Source organism: Crocodylus porosus, unplaced genomic scaffold, assembly GCF_001723895.1.
Source record: "Crocodylus porosus isolate Cpor-Errol unplaced genomic scaffold, CroPor_comp1, whole genome shotgun sequence".
In the NCBI taxonomy this organism is placed as follows: domain Eukaryota; kingdom Metazoa; phylum Chordata; order Crocodylia; family Crocodylidae; genus Crocodylus; species Crocodylus porosus.
Genome location: NW_017728949.1, coordinates 12162257 through 12178279, shown reverse-complemented (window position 1 = coordinate 12178279; position 16023 = coordinate 12162257). Strand labels below are relative to the sequence as shown.

The 16023-nt window shown below is 38.3% G+C and overlaps 2 protein-coding genes across 3 annotated transcripts in view; both read right to left on the bottom strand.

The window, feature by feature from the left end:
• VWC2L (von Willebrand factor C domain containing protein 2-like) overlaps positions 1-9891 on the bottom strand; it is a 91636-nt gene extending 81745 nt beyond the window's left edge. The window contains exon 1 of the mRNA XM_019554693.1: positions 9422-9891. Within this exon, the coding sequence (XP_019410238.1) occupies positions 9422-9832 (411 nt within the window). The 5' untranslated portion in view covers positions 9833-9891. The remainder of the gene's footprint in view (positions 1-9421) is intronic.
• A 3320-nt stretch (positions 9892-13211) lies between these two features.
• SPAG16 (sperm associated antigen 16) overlaps positions 13212-16023 on the bottom strand; it is a 924455-nt gene continuing 921643 nt past the window's right edge. For both annotated transcript variants that reach the window (XM_019554226.1, XM_019554228.1), the window contains one exon: positions 13212-13562. In XM_019554226.1, coding sequence (XP_019409771.1) covers positions 13387-13562 — 176 coding nt within the window. In that variant the 3' untranslated portion in view covers positions 13212-13386. The remainder of the gene's footprint in view (positions 13563-16023) is intronic.

Sequence of the window (16023 nt, the reverse complement as noted above, 5' to 3'; positions counted from 1 at the left end):
CTAAGATACTAGTGAAAGATTCTCACAAGTTTCTCAGGAGGCAGAGAGGGTTTGTGAATGATCCTAAGCCATTCTTTCAAATATAAGATACATTTTAAAAAAATATTTCTTTTAAAGATTGCCTGAATCTTAAATCTGAGCAAAACCCAAATGAAACATGTTTATATGCATCACAGGGTTTTCACCTTTGTAAATATGTTCTTAACTGATATTCTATTTTTTATTGAAAGTGAGAGTCTGAAAATGTGGGTGTCATAAATTCAAGGGCTTCTTATATTTGAAGGGATGAGATATATGATACAAAGAATGTCACCTAATACATTTTGGAAAGGCTAATGAAGTAGGAAAAATGACTCAATTTAATGTTCAAATAACACTCGTATGGGTAAAGTCTCCTTGTCTTTAACAGAAATTATATTTACAGTGGATAGAGCCCTGGAGTTTTCTCATATAAACTCATTCCAGTTTTTCATGTATTAGAAGGAGGAAAGGGGAGGGGGAAGAAACAGGAGAGCAAAAATCCCAGTGCACCTATCCAGTTTGGGACAGGTTTGCTTGCTTTGTATAATCAGATGAGGCTATCCCTCTTTGTTTGTGATACTTACTTTTTGGGTCATGTAAACTTAGCACAAGTTCCCATAGTAATAGGTACTGTACACACACATAATAAAAGAAAGCGCATGGGATTTCAGAGTCTAAACCTGATTGCTACATGCCGCAATGATAATGAGCCAGCTCTCTCTGCTCTGTGAAGAGATAAGACGTATAAGAGCTCTTTGAGGACCCACACCATAATTTCTTACTGATCATTCTGACTTGGAGAGCAAGGTAGGAGCCACCGACTTCTTACAGGTACCTCTGGTGAAGGTGGCCTGGTGCCCTGAAGGCAGGAGAGCCACACACAGGTTTGCTGGGGAATCTGGGTCAGTGAGAAGAGTAATTAATAATAATGGGTTGGGAGGGAACAAAAGGTAAGGACTCTAAATTCAAGTACTATAGTTTGTATTACTTTGGGGAGTCACGTAAGCATCCAAGAGAAAGTATTTTAAGCTCTCATGATATGTTTGATCATAACTGGAAGGAAGGAAAAACAGCCTGTTTTTTCCAGAAAGATTTTGAAATAGTTTGTTTGTCATTAAGGACCAGACAGGTGTTTGTCCTAGTGTAACCCACTGTTAGAGTGGTGTACTTGGTAAAAAGACAGATCTGGCTTTGTGATTTTGGGTTTTATTAGAACTCTATGCAGCAGCCTGAAATCCTACTCCAACGTACACTTATTTCACACCAGAGTAACTTCTTTGGCTTCAACAGAGATACTGTCACTTGCACTGTGAAATCAGAATCACTGTCTGTTAGAGCCTAACATATTTTAACAGGATTGAAAGTTGTCATTGAATGACTTATTCAATTATAGTTTTAAAAACAATTACTAGGATAATTATCTACTTGGGCATTATTTTTAATTAATGTCATTCTGTATGAAGCAGTTTCCACTAACAATGCTTCATCAACTCATAAAACTGCACTTTCAGTTCACTTCCTATGTTGTGAAACTGGCACCCAAACCATTCTATCTATTTCTGTGCTAAATTTCCACATGCTTTAGTAGGAGTTCAGCTCACAGGCCAATAGAAAAACTGATGCCCATGAGAGGAGGACACTTCTGACTGTGACTCTAGAGTACTTGCAGGCTAGGATATTTCAAAAGCACATGATGGATTCACTGTTCCATTGAAGTCAGTGGAAGCTGACCTATTGATCTGAGTGACAGCAAAGAAATGCCACTGCTAACCATTTTTAAATATCCCACCCATAGTATTTAAAATAACAAATTGCTAATAAGCAATTTACCATATGTCAATCTGTATCTTTACAGCCCTCCATATGAATAATGCATTTTAAATATTTTGGGTCCCTTGACCTTAATATGATTAATGAAAACTATGATAATTTGAACAAAAATTGAAGACCCAAACCTATGACGGGTCTTTTCCATTCATGGGAAGGGATTGGCTGTATGTGACTTGATCTCCCCCACATGCAGACTCCATGAAAGGCAGACTCTGCAAAGGCCAGGGGACATGTATTCAATGCCTTCTTTGATTTCACAGAACTTAATCAGGACTAATGATATAGCCAAGGACCATGTTGTCTTTTCTATTTAACTGTCTCTCTGGAGCTCCTACAAATAGTTGCTTGCTAAATATTGTCCCTGGATAGATCCCTGGCAGCATGGCTCCAGTGGAGATGGGATTACTGTTAGGAACAGAGCCAGCACAAAAGCCAGCACAAAAGCCACAGTGCTTCCTGAGCAGATACTCTTGCTTTTCAATAGTTTTCTCAGGATCATCGAGTTTTGGAAGCAGAATCAATGGCTTAGTTCAGGGATACTCAACCTCTGGTCCGCGGGCCAAATATGGCCCACAGAGCCATTGCATCTGGCCCACGGGGCTCCACATGTATTGGGAAATTTGATGGTGGAGGAGCAGTGGCCATTAATATGGCCACCTTCCCTCTGCCAAATTTCCAAACCCCAAGTCCCTGGCAGCAGCCATGCCTGCTTCTCCCTGAAAGGCTGGGCAGCCCCTCTGTGCACCCCCAGCAGCTGCATTGGGGATAGTACATGCATGCTTCCTGCCCACCCCCTGCAGGGCCAGGTTGGGGCCAGAGTAATGTGCTACAAATAAATAGCCAATGGAGTTATTTCAGATTAGCATCAGTGCAACCAGTGGCACAGTATTACCCATGCACTTTCAGCTGTGATAATGAAACACCAACATTATATTATAACCCTGTACTTGCATATAGTGTAACATAATACATATATTTTAGCATCAGTACTTAAATACATAGCTGACTTTCATGGAGATGTTATTATAGATCAATATTTGACATACCTTCCTATATTATTATGTGTTTTTTGCATGAACTATGACTGAAATACAGTAAGTCAGTAATTTCAGATACCACTGCATAGACACTGTCACTGTAATTTTGCCAGGAGGAAGATAATAAATCATTCTTTTCCATTTGACTGATGTTCTGTTTTCCCTGTCTGATTTCAATGGCTGCATCCTATCTTGTGAGCTAGTATTGTTCATGGTTCTTTCTATTAAAGGATAGGCACAATATTGAAATTTCTTTTGCATTATGATCTTCTAGCAGTATATGACATTGCAGAACATATTAAAAAAGCCTCATTTATTCTAGTTGTAATGTAAAAATCACTGCTGCATGCATCTTGGACAAAAATGTTAATATTAAAATTGGGGCCCTGTGCTGACCGTGTTAGTAATCAGTTTCCTGTAATTTACAAACAGGTATCTGAAAATTACTAGTGACTTGGATCACTGGTCAGCACACTGCCAAAAGGTTTTAATAATGTTTGCTTTGGCTTTTATTAGCCCATTTTGATTTGAGTGCCTTCCAAAGTTCACCATGAAACTGAGGCTGAGTGGTCGTGCTATTAAAGGAAGAAAACTCTATCTGGAAATTTTTTTACTAACCTAATGAAGCTTCTCAAATTTAAGATGTCACATTTCTGTTCTTTTACACTGCTTTAAAATACAGAACACTCTCCAAAGCTGCATCCAGACAATTAGATTTTACTTGAGAGGGGCTGAGTTTGAGAGGGAATAATGATCACTTTTTAAATTAAACACGCAGCTAAAATTTTCCTGCATCATCCACACTGTACATCTCTATCACAGAGCCTGCACGTGAAATGAGTACAGAGCTGCTTTGGAAATCAATGGGACCGTTGTGCAGAGAATGAGCTTGGAATGAATAGAAGGGAAACCATCACTGCAGTGAACAGATTTGAGAGATCTGACCTAAGAATTTTAAATATAATGCAGACAAGCTTTTTAAAAAAAAAACCCAAAAGAACCAAAAACCAACCCTCAAACTGCAGCACTATTGACAGCAAGTTTGCATACTAGCTTGGGGATTTGTTTTGATAACATCATTATACAGTTGGTAACACTCTACTAAGTTTCCAGAATAAGCATTTCATTAACTTTTAACTAGATTGGCTCTCAAGGAAGAGTCATCTAGTGGTTAAGATCAGAGATCTTGGCTCATGCACCATTTGATTCTCTTTCTGGCAGTGTGCAGAGAAAAAAAATAACATTCTACACCTCCATTTATCCCATGGTAGAATGGGCATAATACTTTTTGGGTACAGAGGGGTATTGTGAAGCTAAATGAATAACTTCTTGATGTGCAGTAACACCTCTTGATGAAAAGCACTACCCACTTTCACAACTGCATTTATAAAGCTTTTAAAAATAATAATAATAACGGTGATGGTATTGTTATTTATGATTTGAGTTTAATAAAGTTATACTCAATATATTATTGCTAATTATAATCCTGATCACTGGGACTGTCTTGTGTCAGGGAATAGATGAACACTGGCTTGATAAATTGACTTCAGGCTTCTTACTGAAGCATAATGGAGTGACTCTGCATAGCTAAATGCAAAATCAGGGCTCAGTTGCAAACATGACACATACATGAATGAAGATGTAGCACAGGGAAGAGTGGGAGGGAAGGCAAGGCTGACCATAAACCACCCTTTGTGGAAACCTGGTTCTGTTATAGAATATAGAAATGTTTCTACTGGCTTCAATAAACCACATTTTTTGCTTGTTGGAGTTATTCAGGTAAGCAATGCACATATCCTGCTGGTGTAAAGTATTCCATAATGGCACTGCATCATTCTCTTTCTCTCTTTTTCAACTCTTGCTTGATGCAAATTATGACCATTGATGGACTCTTAGGGAATTATTTTTTTTCAGGCATGACAGTGCTTGATCAGATGAGAATAACGGACAGTTGTGGGTGATGGGAGAGTGCATAAAACTAACACAGAAGTGGCAGAGAAGCTGTGAGAGACAAGACAGATTGTAAGGAATGGTGGTTTTGGGATGTATAATTGAAAAGGAGGAACTGGCAGAGATCAGGAGAATGAATACGGGTAAGAGCAAGGCAGATAAAGCATAGCAGTAAAAATATGTTCAATGAAGAAGGTAGCAGTAAAGCCAGGGGCTTATAAACTCTGGGTTCCCACTGTTATTGGAAATGGCTGGGCCAGAGCTAGAAGCTACTGAAGCCCACCCTGAAGAATAGGAGTGGCCACACAGGCACAGCTGCCTCAAGCTCCTGGAAACCTCTTCCACCAGAGGCTGGGAGTGAGCGTCTGTGCTGCAGGGAGGCTCACAAGGCTTGTGAGAAGCTCCTGGAGCCTTGCTGTTGAGCTGGTCCTAAGGGAGATATGCGTAGTAGAAGAGTTCCCTTTAGGCGTTATGAAGGTAACGTCTCCCTGCTTGGCAGTTGACTGATCCAAGGCTCTGCCAGGATAACAGAATCACTGCAAAGTTTGGCTACAAGGGCAGGTGAAAGTCACTGAGTAGGAGAGTATGTCAGTGGGATCCAGTGCTTCTGGATTAGAACTTACATTGGAGCGGAAGGAAGTGGAACATATTCACCTCCTTCTTCCTTCTCGAATACCAATAGATCATTGTAACATACTGGGTTAATAATATCTTTCGAATGGACCATTCATTCCCCAGTTAAGAATGCTCCTTAACGTTATTTATTTGTCATACACATGCTCATACAGAAGCACTCTCATGAATATTCTGTGTATTTCTATTCTAGGTGCTGAAATGAGCAGATGCAGTTGTGGACATACAGTCGCTAATAAATTCCAGAAAGCGTCTCCCTGCAGTCACAAATACACTGTAAACCTTTCTGCAAAGCTTTCAATTGAAGGGGTGTGCATTCTTTTTCTGGGTAAAAAATAATCCAGCACACAATAGAGCTGTTTTTTGACTGATATTCAGCCAATTAAACTTACCATTCATCTCACATTTAGTGTATTATCTCATTAAGTCTACATAAGTGCACATGCAGGAATATTATTTTAAAACATTACCAAGTGCATTTAAAATAATCTGAGGCTGCTTTCTTGCTTTTTTCTTCTTTTAGCCAAGGAGAAGCAGGACAGTTAATAAGTTCTCTGAAGTTAATTATACACCTGAATGTCCAATAGTAAACTCTGAGTACTGAATGGTAAGGATCTTGATATTTGTAACTGAATCCAAAGCCATGGTTGATATGTGGGAGAAAACACAGATTGTTGTGTGGCTACACGGGTGGGAGAACACAGGCCATCACCTACCATAGAAGAGGAAGGAGGATCAACCTTGTGCTATCTAACTATCTGAAGCACTTCCCCACCCCTCTGGTATTGCCATCTGGTGATTATGTGGGAGGAGACAGGGAAAGAGAGGAGCAACCTGCCTGATGGAAGAAGGAAGAAAGACCCAGAGACAGCAGCTGCCAGGAAGTGGATAAAGAGACAGGAAGAGGGTGAAGAATAAAACAAGTCTCCCTTTCATGTTTACAAATAAGTTTAGCATATAAATACTAACATTTGGAAAAGTAATGACCTCAATTACAGGCATAAATTGGATGGGATAGTTAGCAAAGTTATGTATTATACTTATATCTGTACTTCCAGATTATGATGGGTACATAAATTGTGCTCACAAAAGGTAAGACACATTTTGAAGATGCGGGTTTCAATAACTAAGTACTTTCCACTATCACCACATATGTACCCTCAGATCTAGACATTAATATCAGTACTCAGCATGGGGTTAAGCCAAATTTGAATTTCCTTGTCCAAGTCATTTTGGAATACAGGGAGTATTTACATGTGACACTAAATCGTCGTACCAATGCGCTATGGCCACATAGTGTCCATGGGCAAAAACCATGATGCTGTAGCTACGTTGCCATAGCAATGTGGTCCGTCATTAAAGCATGTTGCTATGGCAACATACTGCCTGAAAATAACAGTGTGTGGCACACATGGTGCAGTATGGGCTGTTACCATGCCTTCTTTTAGTACTTTCAAAAGGAAGTACTAAATGACAGTATAGTAACAATGGTGCCACAGCAGCATATGTAGATGTGCCCACAGTGGGCTAAAAATAAGTTAGGAAAATGATTAAAATCCCAAACCTTCCACAATAATGATCCATTTTACTGTTCCAATTATCTTCTTAAGTTGCCCCCAAACTTTTCAGGATATAAGTCTACCTTGGGCACAGATCATGCATGTAACATTTGGTGAAGCTAATGAAGAATACACACACATATCCCCATATAAGAATCACACTTTAAGACCTCCAACTAATTCCTCAGCTGATGTCATATGTAATTATGCAGAGATCAGTATCTCTAGTGAAGATGATACTGGAAAATTAGCTTTTAAAACATGTAAACAGTAATGGAGCAGTTCATGTGAAAGATGAAGGGTTCAACTGTATAAGTCCCCACAAAAGGGTGAATCTAGTCTAATTACAATCAGCCAGTTTTTGAAGGAAGGAAGACTTGAGAAAGTCTTCCATCTCTGGCACAGCTTGACTGTAAGTGACACAAACTTGAAAAAGCCTGAAGATATTATAAATTTCACAGGAACCAGAACAAGGCTAGGAGGCTGCAAAACTTATAAGCTCTAGGTATTCTGTTGTGGACATAACGGATGATATCCTTGCTCCATTTAAGTCAGCAGCAAACAACCACTGACTTCAGTGCATTGGGATTTCAGTCTATACATCAGAAATTTCCCAGGTTCAGCACTTCTCTCTCCAGGCTCTCAGTTACAGAACTTTGGAAACTGTCTGCTCCCAGAGTCTCTCCCTTTCTCTCTGTTTGTACATACATATCTATGCATATATATGTCTATACATGCATGATATTGCACTATGAGTAGAATATAATTCTAAATTTTATTCTAGGACTTCTTTATTTCAATATGGACATAGTTTCACCATAACGTTCTTATAAACAGGTTCCACTCTACTCCATGTGGTATACGCCCAGATTAAAGGCTTGATTAAAGGCTCCAGATTAAAGGCTTGATTGTGATTTAAATTAAATCTGGGGTCTTTTTATGGATGTACCTGGCTGAGGTTTATTTGAGGTTGAGATGCTCCACAATCTGATGTGCTTTTCCTTTGCTAGGAGAACATTATGATGGTGCTGGAACTCCTCTTTTTATCAACTGCTCTATCGAAAAAAAAGGCCTCATGAAAGGTTCTAGTAAGAAAGCCCTCATGAAAGGTTCATCTGAGGTTTTAGCAAAAAGGGAAATTAAATTTATCTTATTCATTTTAAATGAAGAGTGTTTTTTTGGCTAAATCCCAAAATACCAGCCTGAAAAAGCACTCCTAGTGTTATTGCTTGTAAAATACTAAATACTATTTTCAGTGAATAAAGGTAAAAAACTTTTTAAAAAAAGTTTTCCCCTTTCTTGTTTAATTTGCACAAACTCTGTAATAAAAAGATCCTCCTTAATAGTTTCCCATTGTATTGTGTATGGTCTAAGACTTAACCTGAATATGTCCTAGCATATGTATTTGATCATGACTGAGGAATTAGCTGGGTGGATTCCTCCTCCCCTATCAGTGAAGGGGTCATTCAAAGACTGGAACATCCTGTGTTCAAGGGTGATACTTGTGTTAGGAAGCTGGAAAAATTCTTCTGGGGGTGGCTACCAATGTTCCATTACATTAAAACAGATCTCACAATCATAAGCCTCATGTTCTTCTGAAACAGTGTTAGACAAAATGATCAGGTTATCTTTCAAGGGTATGTTTCTACTGTACTTATTTACTTTGTAGAAGAGACTGCTTCCTAAATATCCTGACTTAGGTTAGATAAGAGTGAATGAGGTATCCCACCTGCAAGAAATACCTAAATTATGTACTATTTACAAGAAGAACCAAAAGAAAACACTATTTGGAAAAAAAATCTATAAACTTGTGTTACTTAAAGTTTGGAAAACACAAGGTCTTATGTGGAATTATTTCCATTGCCAGAGGAGAAAATAAGCTGGCAAGTGCATTAGTATATAAATAGCGATGGTATTTTCCCATGAAGAGCTACAGGTTGTCATTCAAAGAAAGTCTTCGACTTAATTGCAAAAGGATCACTGAATATTTTCAATATTCTTAATGGGAACTTGGCTATTAAAGTCATCATTGGAATGTATACTTCCTATTATTTTAAACAGTAATCTGCATAAAACAACACTAGTAAGTTTAGTTTATCACCATTTAATCACAAAGAGCAATTCTAGATTACTCCCTACTTTTGGTGTGCTTGTGAATAGTAATCCTTCAAGTGCTACACCAATACTTTTTGTTGCACAAGTTTGAATTTGATTTTTGTTTAAATGCATTCAGTATAGGTTTGACTCTGCTGTTATTGAAGCCAGTGGTAGTTTTACTATTGGCTTAAGGAGGAGCAGAGGTCAGCAAATATTGAGTACCTTGGAAAATCTCATCCCTGATCAGTTCATATAACATGCTAGTATTAAATAACTCCCAAAGGTTATTCATACCTTAAATTCCTCCAAGATTTTGTAATTTTTTCCATGATATTCACAAAAGTTTTTCACTTCCTTGCATTCTGGGCAGCATCCATTGTGTTCCACTTTAGTACATTTTGGGTGAATTTTGGGGCATTCTGGTTGATCACAAACAGGTCCATCCTCAGTACAGACACAAGGACAATTGGAATGCCCTGGGAAAAAACGTTCTCCCAGTTTGTATACAAAGCCACTGTCATCCACACAGCCTTTCCCTCGGTAGTCATCAAAGATCAGATTGTCATTACTTGAGGTCTGATCCCCTTCATCAGCAGGGTAGTCTTCATGATTGATAGCAGCAGGGGTGACCAAGCCAGAGATTAATAACAGAAGTATGCAGGCTTCATGAATATGAAGAGCCATCCCCCTCCTCAACTTCTCCATATGATCCTATTATCAGTTATAAACGGCTGCTTCCATAGGGATACCAAAAAGCAGGGGCTGAAAATAGATATTTTAAATAAAGACAACTTGAATTATTAACAAATACATACTTAGTAAGGCCATGTGCTCAATCTGTATCTGTGGATAAAGCTTACTGCTAGCAACGCCTAGTGATAAGAAACACTGTTTCATTTTAAACAAATATCTTCTTCCAAATTATTTTTAAGGAGAATAAAGAACAGAAAATCTCTAAATGAAGCTAATACTTGTGTGTGTACACACACACATAAACACACACACACACATACATCCACACATAACCTCCATTCAGGCTGGTTTACAGTATTAACTGGATTATCTGATATACAGGAAGTGGAATTATTTGCCTTAAATCACATGGTGAAAAGTTAGTTCAATGGGATTTGAATTATTGTTCCTATCCTTCTGAAGTAACCATGAAAACCAATAAGTACAGCAATAATAATTGGAGTTGTAGCCAGGCATATGGTTCAAATATGAAAGACAATGCTGAATTTTGTTTATTTTTAGAGACAGGTGGCTGTAGTGTTTTAATTATAGTATTCCTGCAGAAAGAGCCAAGGTAGTTGGGCTAGGACCATAAGCATTATTGAGTATTACTTAGAAACTGACATTTTCAGGGAACAGTTTAAAAAACGTTCTGAATAGGTGTTCATAGATAAATATTTAAAATGTTCACTGCATACAGTTATTATATTTGTCTCAAAGGCATAGGGCCAGTATTCATTCTAAAATGTCATACAGGTACATGGCATTCTTACACTTTTGGCAATGGAGTGTTGTTCTTAAGTATTCAAGATACTGCATTGAGAAAGAAGGAAAGCCTACTGCTATTCACACCAAGAATAATCAGGTTAAAAAAAAAGGCTCAGCATATATTTTCCTGGCACATGGTAAGCTATACTGTTTACCACATCTCTGTCTCTAAGTATACTTTCTCAGTTCTTTTCTATATACCTTGCAGAATCCGGGAGGAAAAAAGGTCTCTGTCCTGCTTTAAGGTAACTGGGCATGGACTGGCTGTCATACAATCAAAAATGTTTCCAGGAAACTTTTATCAAATGAAATATTAGTGCTATATTTATTAGAAAGGAGGTATGTGGAGGTTGATAAAAACAACAAATAGAATAAACATGTGCCTGTATTTTTACACACACACACACACACACATGCGCACACACACATGCACACGCACACACATAGATACAGAAATACAGATTTTGTCTTACTCCTAAAAAAGAAATGTTTATTGTATATTAAGATTTTTGGCTGATGTTCAATATTTCAATTAAAGAAACAGTGTCAAAGACAAATGCATTAGGAGAAAGCTCTAATCATACAGGAGAAGCTAAAGGATTCTGTTGACAAGGCATTTTTTCTAAAGCTACAACAGAGGGAGACACCGGATATTACACAAGCTTTATCAAAATCAAAAGATATTTTCTTAATTAAAGTTCTGTATAGCTTTTTATCACAAGGGTAATGTACTGTGATACTACCAACAATATCTTTTGTAACAGGGTGTTTAAAAAATGGGTGATGCTCTAAGATAAGTTTGCATTATGGATCTGGGGACTGTTGACTTGCTCACCTACAAGCTACAGGTAGGCATCATTTTTTCAGGCTCAAGTAAGTGAAAATTTAAGAAAAAATGGAACCAATAGAAGAGATTTATATTGAAGGTAATCAAAAATTATCCAATCATTTCCCTAAATCTACCCAACTTTAAAGGAAAGGCAGCAAATAAAACCAAGTTCTATAAGGAGTAAAAATAAGTCAGTTATAAGTTGTTATAGCCTGTGGTCATCTCAGAGGTTCCTTGGCAACTTCAGAGACTCAGTTTAATGAACAGAACGGAAACTGAGCAGAATTCAGATCTACACTACAGAAAAATTTCAACAAGTAAACAAACCCTACACAGCTCGGAATTACTTTACAACTGAACTTTTTATAATTTCTCATTAAAAGAGATGCTGGATAGTGTCTTACTCTGAGTAAAGGTCTCCCCTCCCCTCCACCCACCCCAGTGAATTATGCATACTTACCAAATCAGGCTCAGGGTGAAAGCTGGAGGGGGTCACAGGCCAACATGGACTAAAAGGTTAGAAATATATCAGTAAAAGCTGTTCCTCTTCATTACATTTTCAGTGATGAATCATGAACAATCCTTTTTCCTCCACCTCCCATTTGAAAACACAGGAAAACGGCAGCCCGGCAGCCAAGACATGAGAAATAAGCTTTAAGCCAGTGTTCAGAATTCAAAGCAAGCAGCAACAAGGAGGTCCAGAGGCAAGGCTGCCTTGTAACAATCCAGATCCAAACAGCACAATCATCGTGTCCAAGTTATTCTTTTTTTTTTTTTTTTTTTTGGTTCAGGTCTTTGGATGCAATTTCCCTTCCCCAAACACAACTGATCCTTTCCACTCAGTGCTTGCAACAGCAAGCCGGCTGGTTATTTTGCTATGCTGTCAATACTAGAAATGGCAAGAGCATGCTGGAGCTCAAAGCCAGCCCAGGTTGAAATGCAGTCAACACCATCACGGTACGTTGCTTCGACAACCTCTCCCAACCCACGGGGGTATTTCTGATCTCAAGCACGGGAGTAACTTTCCCTTGCGTTCAGCACCGGGGACAGCGGCAGCCCGACAGGCGCTGCCTCGGAGCTCATTCTGCCGGCAGTCGGGATTCCTTCAGCACCACGGTCAGCGCCCCAGCCCGGCATCATGCATCACAGGGCGGCACACTCGCCTCCTCGCAGTCCGCTCTTGGGCAAAGAAACTAAGAGCCCTCCAGAGCTTCTCTTGGGATCACTTATTTCCTTGGATACCATCCTAAAAAGGAAAGCGATTTCTAACCATACCTAAACATATTTTACATGCATCGGACCACATCCTCCCTCCCTCCCTCCCCCCAGCCCATTTTAATTCTTAAGAGAATGTGCTCCAGATCAGACTGCAGAGCTAAGTTCCAGGAAGTGCCAGTATTTAGATTTAAGCTCTCTGCAGTTACTGAATGATGAGGCAAAAGATTACTGTCATGGCATCTCTCACGAACTCTTGTTCATTCTTGCCCTGGCGGCATGCAAACCGTTTGCTGCATAAAAAATCCCATGTTGTTGCATTATTAAAACTTCACTTCTTCCCATGGGCTGGATTTGATGAAGAGAGAATTAAAAAAAAAAGTAGCTGAGCTCTTGTGTCTCTTGTTCTGTTACATTAAAAATCAATCTCCTTGCAATTCATCTAGTCTGTCATTAGGCGTCATTGTAAAGCTATTTCTCTAGAAACAACCAAATGAAAAATTCTTGATGTTAAAAAAAAACACACTATCAATACAAAGGCAGAGAAATCTGGGATTTTATTTGGATAAAATAGACAATTATAATAATTTTGTGCAATTATGCCTACTGCAAACATTAACTGTGAAGACACTTAACAAAGTTGTTGCTGTCATGCCATCAAATCATTTCCATAAAGCTTTGAAACCAAGAGCTTGTTAAAACAGGATTCTAGTTCTCAGGTCCAGAGTCGAACAGTGCCATCAGCACCTCCAGAAAGCAGGTGCTCTGCTTTGTGATCAAAAACAACACACTGCACATCATCTTCATGACCCATCAGGCTGGAAAGTTGCCCTGATTTGAGTTCCAGAACCTTAACAGTTCCATCATTGCTTGCAAGGGCTATAACATGACCTGAAATCCAAAACAAAGTTATTAGAGTTTGAGGAGGCCAAATAAGAGAGCAATGTTTGCAGTTTCAGGTCTAATGGTATGCACAGCCACTTAGTGAACCCATATTTTGCATACTACTGTGCCTGAAATAATCTATTGGAAAGTCAGATAGATCAATAATAATGAGATTAGATTCCTGTGTGATTAAGTGAACCTGAGGATCGCAAGGTGTCAGTCACAGGGAATTCAGCTATTCTATTTTTATTGTGATACAATTACAATATTTTTGATACAATTACAATATTTTGCGTAATGTAGTATCAGAATATGAGGGCCATATTCTGATACTACATTACGCAAAATATTAGTAGTTAGATAATTTTACTGAAATCAGTAGGGCAACTCAGGGTATAAGATGCTCTGTTTTGTAAGTATATCATAATCAAGCCTGTCATTAACAGTAATTCTCTTATGTATCAATATAAAAAAAAGATGCATCCCATGAGAAATTAGCTGTCTAAATCCCACTGACCTTCAGGGAGAAAAGGTTACATAATTTCCTCAGCCTCTGTAAAATACTTTCCTAATTTAAAAGATAGTATAGACATAGATTTAGAAGTAATTTTAAGAGTTTAAAGCTTATTTATGAAACAATAAATGTATTATTTATATAAATAATATTATTCATGAAACAATCTGCCTCCATATACTGTCAACATGCATTTTTAAATGTATTATATTTCTATTTAAATAAAAAGATGGATAACAGCTGGTAAGTAGTACATTTGAATCACCCCTTGTTTTCCCAACCACCAGATGAGAGAGTCTCTCTGTTTAAAAATTAACTGTAATAATCATGAGTTTCACGTACCAAAAAAAAAAAATCAATAAATTCATTTCAAGGCAAATGTGGTGCTCTCAACACAGTGTTTATTGTATTTCAAGTCATGATCTTGGTCAAACACCTTTTGCTATTACAAGCAAGTTACATAGACCCTCAGAATGATTATGGCCTATTTTTATATATATTTTTTTTCCTGAAAGCAGGGACATAATCACACGCAGAAGTTAAATTAATGCCAACATTTACAAAGTTGTTATGGTTTGGAAGCAGTAATTTTTTTAAAGGAAAATTAGGGAAAACAGGCTATGTTTTGGCACCTTCACTCACGTAACTTACTCTACAAGTAGTCCACAGGGACTTAAAACCCAGTACAAGCATGCATGGAAGAATATGGACCAAAGGAAAATGTTACAGGGTGATGTGAAAAACCACGGGGTCTTTTATGTGACAAGCTAAGAAAAATACTGTTCCTGCCTTCAAACCACATTATGACAATGGTGATTTTTGTTCTGCTCATATGATAGAATGACTTTATTTGACAGCATGTGAGGTAAACACAAGGTATTTTCTCCATTTATTAAGGAATCATTTCGGCTGTCTTGAAAACACACTGAGAGCATTTAACCACAGGTTATATTTAGAGTGTCCATGGATATTTGTACAGGAGAGGGAAGTATAGGAGTAAAGCTAACTATGATAAATATGTCCTATTTGCAAACCTTTATAACTACCAGGCTTCTTCATCTAGAACAAAGCCTGACACAGCAAAGATCTGGAGGATGGATTAGGGTGTCCAAAGCAGCAGATGCGAATATTTATTATAAACTCTCTTCTAGCAAGACTTTGCTGACAGAAGCATTACATATGGATTTTACTTGGAGGATTTTACTCCACAGGCAAGTGCTGGCATGACTTCCCCAAGAGCCAAATGAATGACATTTTGCTTAGTGTCCTGACACTGCAGCAACTGGGTAGGGCTTTATTGTCACTTGCCTCTTTTAAAAAGAGTAACAAATGTACATATTAAAATAATAGCATGAGAGGGGGAGAGGGAGAGAAAAGGAGAGGACTTGGTCAATGGGGTTAACTTTGAGAAAGTAAAATCAATGCAAATTGACATCAGAGACAATGTACTTAAATGTTTAATTAAAACTACCATTGGCCTTAAGGGGAGTAGGAACAGGACCTAATGGCACATATGTATAACACTTGGCCACATAATTCAGATGGCTGAAGCAAATTACTCTTTCTGTTATTTAGTTGGCACAATGTTAGAAATTAATTGAATGTCAGTGTTAGAAAATGACAGAAAATGACATTAAAATAAGGAGGTATGATAAAAACTAGCTAGCATGTAGAAAAGTACAAACCAAGAGCAGGGAATTCAATGCATCTGATATGGTACTCTCTTGGAAATGTGTGGGGCACGTCTGTAAGTGTTTCATAGATTTCATAGATTTCATAGACATTAGGGCTGGAAGGGACCTCAGGAGATCATGTAGTCCAGCCCCCTGCCCAAAGGGCAGGAAGTCAGCTGGGGTCATAGGATCCCAGAAAGATAAGCATCCAATTTACTCTTGAAGGTGTTCAATGTAGGTGCTTGAACCACCTCTGCTGGCAGACTGCTCCAGACCTTGG